This window comes from Natrix helvetica (genome assembly GCF_964273705.1).
Source record: "Natrix helvetica genome assembly, chromosome: 2".
In the NCBI taxonomy this organism is placed as follows: Eukaryota; Metazoa; Chordata; class Lepidosauria; order Squamata; family Natricidae; genus Natrix; species Natrix helvetica.
This window is the reverse complement of record NC_138552.1, coordinates 252,244,477-252,259,857: the sequence shown is the minus strand read 5'-3', so window position 1 is coordinate 252,259,857 and position 15,381 is coordinate 252,244,477. Positions and strand designations below refer to the sequence as shown.

Below are 15,381 nucleotides of genomic sequence, written 5' to 3'. Positions count from 1 at the left end.
CTTTTTGACTTTATTAAGTACAATGTAATGTTCCCATAGTTAATCTGTGTCGCCATCGCGTTTATTTGCAGTAGAGTAATGGCATAATAAGTAATAAAACAGCTGCTGCAAACGGCCAACCACAACAGCGTCTTTTCAGCGGGGACCACCGCGCACAGCAGCGCGCAGGCTTCTTTCAGCCACAGTAGCCCAGACAGAGCGAAGGACTGACTCATCAAGACCACTTCCTTCCACGTTCTAACCCCGCCGCTTTAACCGCTCCCAAAATGTCCCTCGCGTGGATCCGTAGGACGGCCGACTGAAGGGAGTCTAAAAGAGTCGGATTCGTGCGTGCACGGAGGCTGTTGCGCATGCGTTCTGACCACCCGGAACTCGCGAAGCGGTAGAAGTGGCCGGCAGAAGGAGCAGGGAGAGGCGTCTTGCTGCCCTCGATAGCCGGGTAAGGAATGGGAGGGGAGGAGGGTCGTAGCACGGGTTGGCTCCCGGCTTTCGTTCCCGGCTTTCGTGTCTTCCCCGGCTGCTTGTTTCTAAGATGGTCTCCGCTCGGCGACCTTCAGGGTTAGGCAAACAAAACAGTTCCCGGTTGTGCAGCCGAAGGTGGTTAGTGGCTCGTTTTCCCTCTTCCGCTTTTCCCGCCCTTTCCCTCCCTTTCTCCCTCCTTCCTTCCTTCCCTCCTTCCTTCCTTCCTTCCTTCCTTCCTTCCTTCCTTCCTTCCTTCCTTTTCCCATTATGGAGTGTGCGAAAACGGAACTTAGAATATTGCTCGTTTTCCTCTGATAACGGGCGCGGGCTGGGAGGCTTCTCTGAACACGGAAACAAAAAGGGGAGCGTGAGGAAGATTTCTACCAAAAACGAAAGGGCAAAAAGTTTTTTTAAAAAAATACAAGAGTACATTTCCTTGCTTCATTTGATGAGTCAGAATCTGTTTCGTATGTTGTGTGCTCGCATTGCCTCTACTGTGTAAAGTGAGCGTGTCAATGGCTGCGGCTAACAGCCACCCCCCCCCCCCCCCGTTATAATCCAGCTCCGTTTGCCAGATGAAAGGATGACTAGAGGCTTCGTAAAGAAGTGGCAGAAAGGTTTTCCATTCATTTTGGCATCTGAATGTGCTAAAATCTTCCTTGAATCCAGACTGCTAAAAGTGGAGGAGATGGTTTATTTCCTATCGGTTCATGAGTCTTTGTAAATTATATTTTCGTACATCATTTGCTGTACTATTCATATGAATCTTTGTTTTTTTCTTCATTGGGTCGCTCTGGCAAACCAAAGTCTCTCTGCTGACTTTTGAAATTTGAGCTAGTTTAGGTAAATGCAGTTTTAAAACATTGAGTACTTAATCATAGATATCCTTAAGGAACTAATGAGATGCCAAAGCAGGAAGTAGCCACCGAGTGCATCATTCCTCTGTTTTGTAATAAATTTTATACTGTAAGTATAACCATCTCTGTACATTTCATTTTTAAAATTTTTGATACTATTTCATTTTTTCTGTTTTATTTATTAAATTTGTTGGCCGTGAGTCTCATCATATTCCATATTCCATCTGATCTATGGGATTAAGTGATCCCTTTCTGTTGAAGTTCAAAGTTCAAAACACTCAACCGAGGAAATAAAAGTATGGAATATGAATCTGCAGTGCAGAATTTGCTTTTCATTCTTATGAACTACACACCCACCAGCTGCCTCCAGGCTTTAAGAAGTCAAATCTGAGTCATATGTTTCACTGGTAGTGGAAGTCCTTATTTCTTCCTGTAAATTAATCTAGCCTCCATATTAAGTGCCACATTATTATTAGTGCTGAATATTCCTCTCAGCTGGAACCATCCAACAAATACTATAGTAGTATACTTTTTCCCCTTCAGCCACTATAATTGTGACACAACTTTGTCTATCAGACATAATTTACAATTTAGCTGTCTAAAGCAGTGATGGTGAACCTTCTCGGCACTGAGTGTTAAAAAGAGAGCACTCGCTCTCTCGTCTGGGCCACAACCCAGAAGAAGAGTGGCCCAGGTGGCATTTGCGTGCCGGAAAATAAACTTCAGGTTTCCGGCACTGCCGCATGCACCTGTGCGCCAGAAACCCAGATGAGGAATGGACAATGCCACGTGTGTCAGGCGACATGCGTCTGCGTGTTACTTCAGGCAGACATGCCATAGGTACACCATCACGTGTCTAAAGCATTGATTTTTAAACTGACCCAATCATTCTTTCTCACCATCTTAAATAATACCATTATCTCTACAAAAAACAAACCAGACTTTGTTTTACAGAAGTGTCTCAGCAGCAGTGGTCTCAAAATGGATCCTAGACTCTCAATCAAACAATTACAAATTGCTCCATTACCCCCAGCCAAATTATCCCTTTGAAGTAATTACCCCAGTTTAAACATCACTGCTTTAAAATCAAACAAAAGTAATACAAACAAAAAATAGTCAAACATTGTGGTACTCTGAGAATGCCCAGACTATTCATTGTTCCTCCTGTGGGTCCAGGCAGGGGTCTTTAAAGGGTTTTCTTTGTTCTTTTTTTAAATGCTAAGTCACTGTTGCTAAATTCCATTTGTCTTAGTAGACTCAGCAGTGAAAGTATAATTAGTATTCTGGGTGGGTCTGTGACTTATATGGGGATAGCATTAGTAGAGTAAAATAAAAAGAGTAATGGGAAGATTGCAGGTTAAACATAAATTGAATAATCAAATTGGAAAAGTAGAAGTGCTCCTATTAGACAATTTCCTCAGTGCCATTTTACTGGAGTTCTTAAGTATATTTTCAGCTTTTGAAGTTGCTATGTATTTTCTAACCCAAAATTAAATGAAATTTAAATGGGCAGGAAAGGGGAAGAATTGTCTTCATACAATTGTGTACTTTCTTAGAAGAAAGTAACAATGAGATTTTTGAGGGTAACAGGTCCTATTACCCTAATTATGACAAATATTTCTTTAAAAAAATCATTGAATACAAAATTGTTTGTCACTAGAGTTCCAGAACAAATTTAAAAAACCTATTACTTTGTTTAGAACAAAATGTTTATATAAGAGAAAACAATTGAGAAATCTTGTAGGTAATGTCTCTTTAATCTTCAACATCTCTTCAACATCTTCATCCATGATTTGGATGAGGGAATAAATGAGGAACTCATCAAATTTGCAGATGACACCAAGTTGGCAGGAATAGCCAACACTCCAGAAGATAGACAGGCTAAAGATACAGAAGGATCTTAACAAACTTGAACATTGGGCACTATCTAACAAAATGAAATTCAATGGTGAAAAGAGTAAGGTCCTACATTTAGGCAACAAAAACGAAATGCACAGGTACAGTATAGGTGGTACCTTGCTCAACAGTAGTAATTGTGAATGGGATCTTGGAGTCCTAGTGGACAACCATTTAAATATGAGCCAGCAGTGTGCAGCAGCTGCCAAAAAAGCCAACACAGTTCTAGGCTGCATCAACAGAGGGATAGAATCAAGATCATGTGAAGTCTTAATACCACTTTATAATGCTTTGGTAAGGCCACACTTGGAATACTGCATTCAGTTTTGGTCACCACGATGTAGAAAAGATGTGGAGACTCTAGAAAGAGTGCAGAGAAGAGCAACAAAGATGATTAGGGGACTGGAGACTAAAACATATGAAGAATGGTTGCAGGAACTGGGTATCCCTAGTTTAATAGAAAGAAGGACTAGGGGAGACATGATAGCAGTGTTCCAATATCTCAGGGGTTGCCACAAAGAAGAGGAAGTCAAACTATTCTCCAAGGCACCTGAGGGTAGAACAAGAAGCAATGGGTGGAAACTAATCAAGGAGAGAAGCAATTTAGAACTGAGGAGAAACTTCCTGACAGTTAGAACAATTAATCAGTGGAACAGCTTGCCTCCAGAAGTTGTGAATGCCCCAACACTGGAAGTCTTTAAGAAGATGTTGGATAGCCATTTGTCTGAAATGGTATAGGGTTTCCTGCCTAGGCAGGGGGTTGGATTAGAAGACCTCCAAGGTCCCTTCCAAATCTGCTATTGTACTATTGTATTGTAAAATCCAAAAAGATGCCTCTGATGTGTTTTGCAGCAAAGTTAATTATGCATTTAAATAGATCAATGCTTCTAAATATATCAAGTGAATGTTAATTATTTGAAAATTCCTTACTTGGTAGTTTTCAAGTTACCTTCTAACTTCTTACACTTTTTTCATAGATATATTTTCCATCATGGTGGGTGAAAAGAGGAATGGAAATCTTGGGCCAAAACTACAAGCTTATGCGGAGGAGCTAATCCGCCAACGTCGTGGACACGATGGACATACTGAATACCTGATTCGTTGGAGCATCCTGAGTTTAGATGACAACGTAGAAAATGCCACCCATGCTGCTTCAACCGAGAACAAAATGGATAACATTCTTATGTGGATGTCAGCAGAAGAAGTTTATGCTAATTGCCCCACACTATTGGGCAAGAGGAAGCCTGAGGGGCAGCGAGTAAAAGAAGAGAAATCACCTAGCACATTCCCATCTGATGTCACAGTGGATGAAGCTTCCTTGCATGAAATGAAGGCTGACGTCAGGAACCTGGTACAGCGTGCTAATCGACAGATGGCCAGGACAAGTGGTCCAGAGTCCTCCATCCTTAATACTGTCCATGTGCTCAGTGCTTATGCCAGCATTGGTTCATTGACAGGTGTCTTTAAGGAAACGGGTGCTTTAGACCTGCTGATGAAGATGTTGTGTAACGAGGAGAAGCAAATTCGTCGTAGTGCTGGCAAGATGCTGAGAGCTTTGGCTTCTCATGATGCAGGTGAGGTTGCCTATTGAGATGTATGAGCTTTCTTGAAATAATTCAATCTGTTTTTGAGTCTTGTCATATTTGAGAGATACATTATGGTATATTATCCTGGAGAAAATCAAACCTTTTCCTACTTGGCATACCTTTCCACTCTGCTAATAAACAGGCTCAATAATTTTATAGCACCAAAGAAACAGTGCAGAGCATATGCCAGTGAGGTCTTTGCTGCTATCTTCTCTGTAAGCTTTTGTTTTTTGTTTCGTTGCCTTCAAGTCAGCCTTGGTTCCTGACAACTGCTTGGGCATGTCCTTACGGTTTTCTTGGCAAGATTTCAGAAGAGATTTGCCATTGCCTTCTTCCTAGGACAGAGAGAGAGTCACTGGGCTCTCAAGTAATCTATGCTTACTCAAGATTTGAATAAAATTGTTGGAATGAATGGAAAAAGTTAATCACGAATAAGGCTTTTTGAATCCACTGTCTATTCTAGGGCCACTCCCAGATTGGCTCTTTACTCATGCAATTACAGCACATGCTTTTGGGCAACAGATTTATTTGTTTCTACCTTAGCAGTGATACAAAAATAATAGTTACAAATATAGTTCTTCATCTAAACCGCGGTAACTTGAAGGCAACAGTTTCTCTTTAGTGGGAAAAAAAAATATTTTTTCATTTTCATGAATGGCTGTTTCCCACATGTCATCATGGCACCATTTCAACAGTCTTTATAAGTGAGTAGGGCATTTTTGCAACCCCATTCATATTGATCAGTCATTTTTTAAAGAAAAATATTGAACAAATAAATGTGTCATAAACTTGGGATAATTGGCTGGCTGCTGATTTTTGCATTCCATCTACAAATCTCATCACATTGTGTCTTTTGAATATGCTATTTTCACTATGGATATTGGAGCTATTATGTTTCCTTTTTCCTTGTTATTTTTCTCATTATAGTATTATATATTATATATATATATATATATATATATATATATATATATATATATATATATATATATATATATATATATATATATATATATATATATATATATATATATATATGAATACTATAAGTACAAAAATACAAAAGAAAATAGGAAAGAGAGGGGAGGGAAAAGGGAGAGGAAACATGGGAAAAAAAGGGGAAAAGAAAAAAAAGGCATTGACTTCCGACTCCCTTTGGTGCACTAGAATAAAATAACTTCAAAACTCAACTTTTTACTTTTACATAATAGTATAAACTAGCCATTTCTATAACAACAAATCTATCTAATTGGTAAAACCCAAAATCAAAGTTTCATTTTTTTCTACCTCAAGCACAAAGTCCGTTCCATCTACAAGTCTCAACACACTGCGTCTTTTGGACATGCTATTTTAACTGAAGAGGACATTGGAGTTATTAAGTTTCTCAGTTCATTTAACAACTTAGTTTCCTCTTAGGATATTAGCTATCTCTGATGTCATCCATGGGGAAATAAGTTTCTAGAGACTTGTATATTTGAAATGGTATTGTGGTATTAAGTGATATTGTGACATGATTTTAAGGGAATTGCAATGCCACTTGTCTTGGTTATCATTGCTAGCTAAAATATTGTGAAAAAAATAAGATACCTACCATGAATATTAGTCTACCAATTTCATGTAAATTATATGACCTGCATTTATGATATACCTTCAGTTCTCTGCTATGTCAAATATTTTAATATACTGTATGTCTAGAGCTGAATAGATTTTCAGCATGCAAGTAGATAGGTAATCTTGAAGAAATAAAATGTAGTGAAGGATCACATTAAGCATGGCTATTTTGGTTTCAGGAAGCCGAGCTTATGTTCTTTTGTCCCTGAGCCAGCAAGATGGCATTGAACAGCACATGGATTTTGACAGTCGTTATACTCTCTTGGAGCTTTTTGCTGAGACTACGTCCTCTGAAGAGCACTGTATGTCCTTTGAAGGGATTCATCTCCCTCAGGTACCAGCCTTTGGGTTGGCATTGTTATGGATATCAAGATTTCTTTTTTCAAGAGGTGTTAGCGAAATATAAGGCTATATATAAATATCTCATGAAAGAAGAATAGTCTAAAATCAAAGTTAGGGGAAATCACAATAATGAGATGATGACCAATTTTATCTATTCCTGTACCAGAAATCCTACCCGCAATCCCTCATGTCATTGTCATCTCTCTACTAGATTACTACAAATGTTTTGCACAGGGTTGTTCTTGAAGAACATTTAGAAGCTTCAGCGGCCTAGACGGTTTTGGGTCATAAGGTTTGCCTGGGTTATGTCACCATTTTAGATGCAGCTTTGGCTGTCAGGATACTTCTACTTATGTGCAATTCAAGGTGGTGATCACCTTTAAAGTCCTGCATTTGTGGGACTGCCTTTCTCTGAGAGTCTCTGCTCATCTGACAAGTCCCCTATTTTGAACAGTGCTACCTTGTGAGACTAAGGAATTGCTCCTGCCCTATGGAACAGTATAAGTCAGCTGAATTGGCCTGGATTTTCCCTGAGTGCTAAGCTGTATGGGTGTGGTTGGTGTGGATGGTTTGTTATGTGGTGTCTTAATTATTGTATTTTGATTTTTAACTCAGATTTTTAAAAATTTGATTGATTGACTGTCAGTAGCCATGCAGCATTCATTGAGATGGACATATAATCCCACCCCCAAGTAAATATATAAATATATTAAAATGGGATGGTTGTTATTCATTTAATGGAAACTCACATGTGATAAGTAATGGACATGGCACTGATAATTTGATTCTATCCAGATGTTTTATAGTACAGATAATTCTTGTTCATTAATGTAATTGGGACTGCAAACTCTGTTGCTAAGCAATGCAGTTATAAAATGCAATATCATGTGACTATACCATTTTATGGCAGCAATTTCAATAGTCCCAGTTGCTGTTAGGTCCGTGATAGCAAACCTCTTGCATGCGTGCCAGAGGTGGCACGGCAGAACCCTCTCTGCTGGCATGTGCCCCAGGTCAGATCTCCATGGAGTTTTTTTTCGTGAGCTTCTGTTTCCCTACAAATGACGAAACGGAAGCTCACGAAAGAAAAAGATCTTACCTCTTGTTGCACTGCCGGTGTTGGGGTGCCCCCACTTCCCACTGGCCAGCTGGTCTCTGCTACGCACGCGCTCATGCACATGCCTGTTTGCGTTCATGCATTCACACATACCTTTCAGTTTGGACATGTGCGCATGTGCATTTTGGGCACTCAACGTCTAAAAGATTCACTATCATTGTGTTAGGTGAATAACAGGCAGTCGCAGCGTCCTACAGTCATGTAATTACCATTTGTGATCACCTGTTGGCTTCCTCATTGACTTTGCTTGTTGGAAGCTAACAGTGAACAAAGTTCCAAATGGTGACCACTTGACTGCGGGATGCTGCAACAATGTAATTGTGAGCTTGTTGCCAAGTGCCTTAATTACAATCATGTGACTGGAGACTGCACTGGCCGCAACATGAGGACCCATATAAGTTCTCCTCGTTCAGTGCCCTTGTAGCTTTGAATGGTTGTTGAACAAGTGGATATTAAACAAGGACCAACTGGGTAACTTCACAACTTTGACAATCTGTCAAGCTGATAGAGATGATCCACAATATTTGGAGATAGTTCCATGACCTAAGCCTTTCTTGGAATCCAATTGTTTTGCTTACTGGGATAGAATTGTGAAACGTATTTCTTTTTAGTTATTGGTATGATAAGCTTTATTTATTTTCAGATTCCGGGGAAGCTGCTGTTTTCTCTAGTGAAGCGTTACCTATGTGTCACTTCCCTCATGGACAAGTTAAACAGTACCACAGAGCTGGGAGGGGATCATCAGGACTCTTCAGCACCCAGTTCAAGCTTTGGGGAAAAAAGCCGGGTACAGCGAGAATTTGATTTCAGCATGGCCATGGCTAACCTGATTTCAGAGCTAGTCCGGGTCATGGGCTGGGATCGCAGCCACGAAAGGGAACTTCTGTCTCTGACGAATGCCCAGCCTCGAATCATTCGATCCATCTTTCAGCCCAAGGGTTCCACTTGTACTGCTGTTCAGGTGCCTTTAGTAACTTCCAAGCCTTCACCAAGAAAAAAGCAAGGACAACCATTTTTGACTCTGTCAGATTTTTCCAGTCGCAGCAGCTATGTTGAGTATGTGCAGGAGAATCTGAAGCCAGGAATGACTGTGCGGATGTTGGAAGAATACGAGGAGATTGATGCTGGGGATGAGGGTGAATTTCGTCAGAGCAACAGCGGGATGCCTCCTGTGCAGGTAGGTTGAGGGGTAGAAGTTTCTTTAAATGCTTCCTGTGTCTGGGTAGTTTGGTTTTGTAATAATGTTTGGTATAATTTTTTTAAGTTAAAAAAACCACCTTTTTATTATTACAAGAGCAGCAGGAGCAGCCAGTTTCAATTCAACCAATGCTTGTTGTTTATAAAGCCCTTCATGGCACGGGGGCCAGACTATTTGCAGCACTGCTTGTCCCTCATTTTCTCTTCCTGTCTAATAAGATTGAGAAGGGTAGGACCGATCAGCTCCCATCTTTAAAGCCATGTCATCTGATAGGACCTAGGAGATGCCTTCTCTGTTGGCACTGCTTACCCCCTGGAATAGTATCTCCCTGGAGATTCAAGCTGCTGCTTTTTTTTAACTGGACTTGAAGACCTGGCTCCTCCCCCCCACCCCCCACCCCAGGCTCTGATTTAGGAGTGCATCCCTAAGTGAAATCATGTTAAAGTTGTCTGAAATTTTGGTTATTGCTATTTGTTTTAATGTATTGGGTACAATTTTTAACTCATATGTTTCCATGAGCTTAGGTGATTTTTATACATACATAAGATTGAGAAAGCTGGATCATCAAAAACTGTTAAATGAAGAAAAATGGGTAGCATTAGCACTTAGACTTATATGCCACTCCATAGTGCAGGGGTTTTAAATCTTGGCCACTTCTAAGACCTGGAGATTTCCCCAGCCAGCCAGCCATGGGGAATTCTGGGAGTTGAAGTCCCCAAGTCTTAAAATGGCAAAGTTTGAAAACCCCTGCCATAGTCCTTTACAGGACTATGGAACGGTGGAACGGGCACGCAATTTGGGTGTCCTCCTTGATGCCCGGCTGACTATAGAAGATCATGTGGCAGCCGTGGCGAGGGGGACGTTCCACCAGGTTCACCTGGTGCGCCAATTGCGTCCCCTTTTGGACCGGGGGGCCCTGCGCACAGTCACTCACGCGCTGGTGACGTCTCGTCTGGACTACTGTAATGCTCTCTACATGGGGCTCCCCTTGAGGTGCACCCGGAGACTGCAGTTGGTCCAGAATGCAGCCGCGCTGGTAATCATGGGGAGATCGAGGTTCTCCCATATAACACCTCTCCTGCGCGAGCTGCACTGGCTTCCTGTGGTCTACCGGGTGCGCTTCAAGGTGTTAGTCACCATCTTTAAAGCGCTCCATGGCATAGGGCCTAGTTATCTGCGGGATCGTGTCCTGCCCCATACATCCCTGCGGCCCATTCGCTCACACAGAGAGGGCCTTCTCCGGGTGCCGTCCTCTAGAGACTGTAAGAGGGCGGTGCCCAGGAGTAGGTCCTTCTCTGTGGCGGGTCCCACCCTTTGGAACGACCTCCCCCCAGACATCAGGACAACAACCGATCTCCGCTCCTTCCGCAGTAAACTGAAGACCCACCTGTTTCGGCTAGCTGGCCTGGCATAATCTCGACAACTGTTCCACCCCTTGGTTAATTTTAATTGTCAATGTTAGCTTTTAAACTTTTATTCTTATTGGGGTTTTAACTTCTCTGATTATTGTATTTATTTATTTTTACCTCCTTCTTTGTAGTCCGTAGACAGTTGCTTGTGTACGTCGCCCCGAGTCCCTGTGGGGAGAGGGGGCGACTAATAAGTCTGATAAAATAAATAAATAAATAAATACAGCACTGTCTGAGTTGTTTACAAATGTCAGCATATTGCCCCAGCAATCTGGGTTCTCATCTTACTGACATCAGAAGGATGCAAGGCTGAGTCAATTTAAGCTGGTGAGGATCAAACTCTTGGCTGTGGGCAGTTAGCCCACAATATACCATTTTAACTACCGCGCCAGCATAGTGCTTTTGAAATGTACCAAAGAAAATTGTGGAATACCTTAGACTGCAAGAAAAGTAAATCATTCAATATTAGATGAATTAAAGTAAAATGTTTATTAGAACTACTAGTAATGAGGCTAGAGCCATGATGGCGAACCTATGGCACGCTTGCCACAAGTGGCACGCGAAGCCATTTGTCAGGGCACGCGAGGCGCTGCCCTGTCAGCTGGCCAGCGTGCATGCGCGCGCTGGCCAGCTGAGTTCACCTTTTTAAAAGCTATTTTTCGCCCTCCCCAGGCTCCAGAGGCTTTATAGGAGCCTGGGGAGGGCGAAAAGAGCCTCCCCTGCTCCCCCCGGAGGCTTCAGGGACCGTCCGGAGGCTTCCCTGACGCCTTCGGAGCGTTTAAAACCACCCTCCGAGCAAACCGGAAGTGACTTCCGGGTTGCTCGGAGGGTCGTTTTAAGCGTTCCGAAGGCTTCAGGGACCGTCTGGACGGCGGAGGGAGGGGGGACTCTATATCCTTCCTGCCATGCGTCCCGCACAGGAATCCGTCACCTCAGGGCTTTGCGCGGGCATCGCAAGGGTTAAGCCGAAAGGGAGGAGAAGGGGAGGGGGAAAGCAAAGGGGGCTTTGTTGTCAAGGCGACGGCTCGGAGTGTTCCGGATCGTACCATTGCGCAGGCGGCGCGGGGGGTGGGTGGCGGAGACCAACCAAGCCCAGCCCAGCCTCCTCCTCCTCCTCCTCCTCCTCCTCCTTTCCCCCTCCGGCTTGAACACGGCGCCGGGGCTCGGCAGGCAGCGAACGAGTCGGAACCTGCCGATTGGAGGAAGAGGGCGAGAGGCGGGTTCCGTGAACGGCGGCAGCAGTGGCGATGGAGGCAGCACTAGTCGCAACTCGGCGGCGGGCCGCCCCGGCTGGGAGACAAAGGAGGGGAAAGGCAGCAGGCAGCCAAGCTCCAAGGACGGAGGCGCCCGCGGGGCTGAGAACGATGGCGCGGCTAGAGGAGGAGGAGGAGGCGGCGTGGCACGGCTAGAGGAGGAGGAGGAGGAGGAGGCGAGGGCGGCGTGGTCGAGGCCCGACGGACTTCCCTTCGGCCGAGCCTGTCCTGGTGGCGGCGGCAGCGGCGATGTGAAGGCCGGGCCCTGACGAGCGCGCCGAGGCTGGGCGGAGCGGCGCAAGGACGCTGGGCTCGAGGCGCCACGTGGCCGAGGCTATCCGGGCCCGGGCGATGGAGACGCACGTCTCGTGCCTGTTCAGGGACTGTCCCGAGGCTTCCCTGAAGCCTTCGGAGTGCTTAAAACGACCCTCCGAGCAACCTGGAAGTAACTTCCGGGTTGCTCGGAGGGTGGTTTTAAGCGTTCCGAAGGCTTCAGGGAAGCCTCGGGACAGTCCCTGAAGCCTCCGGAGGGCCTCCGGGGGGGGGCGGGGGAGGCTCTTTTCGCCCTCCCCAGGCTCCTATAAAGCCTCTGGACCCTGGGGAGGGCGAAAAAAGCATGTAAAAATGGGAGGGGCGTTGTGCGCGCATGTGCAATGGAGGGCACGCGTTGCATTATGGGTGTGGCACACCCGCACACGACCCCCCTGCGCTCCCCCCACTTGTGGCACGCGAGCCAAAAAAGGTTCGCCATCGCTGGGCTAGAGCTACAGATAATGAGGCAATTAGAAAACAGGTTGATACTAGATGGGTAAGTATCACCACTGAGGTGACAAGAACTGAAAGAAGCAATTACTGAAAAAAAGTCTTGACAAAACAATGTCCATTGGGGTTATGAGAATTTGGAAGTAATTGAACAGCAATAGGCACTGGGCACTGAACGAATTGTAGAGGAATGCATTTAAAAAGAAACAAACTATATAATGATGTATTGTGACAACTATGAGCTTAACATGGGCAATGAGTCTTTTCAAGAAAGATGAATATAATGTACTTTATCCTTATTTAATTATTATCTTATCCTTAAGAATGTGCTGCAGCAAGAAATACTCCAGACTTTAGAAGTAGTAAAGAGAAACTGCTGGTTATCCTATAATTCTGTGGGCAATTCATCTGATGAGTTGGTCAGAAGAGGAAGCGATTGCTATTTGTAGAAGACCAGTTTGCTAGGGAAAAACTGATTTTATGCTTTCTTAGCGCTGTTTTAAAAAATACAATGCTGTTATGTGACTGTACTATTATTCTATCGTATAGAGCAAAAACTCAATTGCTTAATTGCTGCTAGGAGACAGTATGCCCTTAATAACAAGCCCCCCCCCCCAAAACGTATTGTGGTAGAAATAAGATAATGTGCAACTACCTTTCCTAAAGTTGATGCCCTCTAGATATGTGAAAATTGCAGTACTGTTTTAATTATATTTATTTGTATGTATTATGTCTTTATGATTTTTACAAATACTGTAACTCAAGGCAGCAAACCTGTCAACACCTTCCTCCTATTGCTTCCCCCCCAAGCAACAACCCTATGAGATGGTTTGGACTGGGGAGAGTGACTGATCCAAAGTCACCCACCTGGCTTTTATGAATAGGGCGGGACTATTTCATGTTCTCTTGCTTTCTAGCCAGATCTCTTAATTACCAGACCAAACTATATTGCTTACTGATAGTAAAAAGTGATTCAGTTTACTTTGATCATTAACATAAATGAAATTATAAGTACTTCTGTTCCATGCAAGCTGGGCAGTGTTTGTTTCTATTTTGTGGCACGGAGAATTTGAGGGAACGGCTTTAACTATGTAGTTCATTGTTTCACAGGTTTTGTGGCAATCTACTGGCCAGACTTATTGGGTGCACTGGCACATGATAGAAATTATTGGCTCTGGGGAGCAAAATGAAGAGGATGCAGCACAAGAAAAAGTATCTAGTTTAACAGAGAACCTGAAACTACCCACAGGTGAGATTAGAGGAATTTACAAACTAAATTATGTGTAGTTTTAGTTTGAATTATTGCATGCTACGAATTCATTGTTGTTTATTTCTTTTAACTAGTAACATCTTAAATTTTAGAAGTCTTTTTACAGAGAAAAAAGTTTACTTGGATCTTATTACACTTTAGGTTAGATGGTAGCTTACTATTAGGATTAAAATACTTATTATGAAGTATTGTAAAATAGATACCTTAGTTCTGTAGCTTTATTTATTGTCATCTGAAGAAATGAAGTATGGTTGAATACGTAGCAGCTATTTTGTGCCTTACATTTTTCACTATATTGTTTTCTCTGAATTGCATTAGAGATGGATTTATTTTATGTTATTATTTTATGTCATTATTTATTTCATTTTAGTATTTATTTTATTTTAGTATTATTTCATTTTATACCCATCTATATTCTTTTAACAAATAACTTAAGGTGGTGAACATATTTATTATTAATTTTTATGTAGCCCATCTCCCCTGTAAGGTGATCCAACCACACCTTCCTCCTATTTTCCTCACAATAGCAATGCTGTGATTGAGAGGGCTGAAAGAGTGACTGACCCAAAATCACCCAGGTTACTTTTGTAGAATGCGTGTGCATTTTTAGTTCAAAAATTCAAATTCTTCTGCAGCTGAATAATTGTTTGCTTACAGGATTCTATAGTCCTACAGTGAGATAGGCGGTAAATAACTTTAACAAATAAATAGATTGAGCATATTCTTTTCTGTAGAATTCTAGAGTGCCTACAAATGAGTGCCTACAAGGAAGAATCTTGCTAACAAATTAGTTAGAAATAGACTGTTGTACTTACCTGAACAGTCGTTCTCGATGCACTGCATGAGAATCCAAAGGAATGGGTTAATTTCAGTCTGCTTGCCTAGAGACTGAATTGAAGAAACTTGGCCACACCTCCCTTTTCACTCGGCCTGTCAGTTTTTTCAATGGAAGGCATGGCCGTTTCGAGAGATGAAAGCACATGAAATGCCCTCCTAACCTCGAAACCTCCTGCCCACAACGACCCTGGGCCGAATCGCGATTGGGCGGGGTTGGATTCTCACGCAGCGCACCAAGAACGACCATTCAGGTAAGTACAAGGGTCTTTCTCCAGTACGCTGCTTAGAGAATCCAAAGGAATGGGAGATGCCTAAGCATACTGACCTAAGGGTGGGTAGTTGACTGGTCCAGGGAGCCAGAGTCCGAGTCAACTACCTGCAATACATGACGTCCGAAGGCCGCTTCGGCTTAAGCATAAACATCCAATTTATGTTTAATGAAGGGCGATGGAGATAACCATATCGCTGCCCTACAAATCTCCTCAACCGAGGCTTGTGTGGCCCAGGCTGTGGTGGTGGCCAGGCTGCGCGTCAAGTGGGTTGTGATGTGATGGGGTGGTGGGTGGCCCTGCACCTCATATGCCTTGGCGATATAGGCCTTCAACCACCTTCCAATAGTGGTGGATGATACTTTCTGTCCCATGGAGTCGGGAAGGAAGGCAACAAAGAGGGCCTCCGACCATCAGAAGGATGCTGTATGCTTGATGTAGCATCGAAGGGTCCGTAGCACGTCGAGGTGATGCCATTTCCATTCGCGAGGGTGCATCGGTCGGGGGCAAAA

The 15,381-nt window shown here is 43.3% G+C and overlaps 1 protein-coding gene across 1 annotated transcript in view; it reads left to right on the top strand.

Annotated features, from left to right (window-relative positions):
• The first annotated feature begins 303 nt into the window (after nucleotides 1-303).
• The window catches only part of LOC309388503 (cullin-9-like), a 59,325-nt gene continuing 44,247 nt past the window's right edge, over nucleotides 304-15,381 (top strand). Inside the window, exons 1-5 of the mRNA XM_081945891.1 lie at nucleotides 304-439; nucleotides 4,193-4,789; nucleotides 6,592-6,746; nucleotides 8,515-9,048; nucleotides 13,604-13,742. Coding sequence (XP_081802017.1) covers nucleotides 4,207-4,789; nucleotides 6,592-6,746; nucleotides 8,515-9,048; nucleotides 13,604-13,742 — 1,411 coding nt within the window. The 5' untranslated portion in view covers nucleotides 304-439; nucleotides 4,193-4,206. The remainder of the gene's footprint in view (nucleotides 440-4,192; nucleotides 4,790-6,591; nucleotides 6,747-8,514; nucleotides 9,049-13,603; nucleotides 13,743-15,381) is intronic.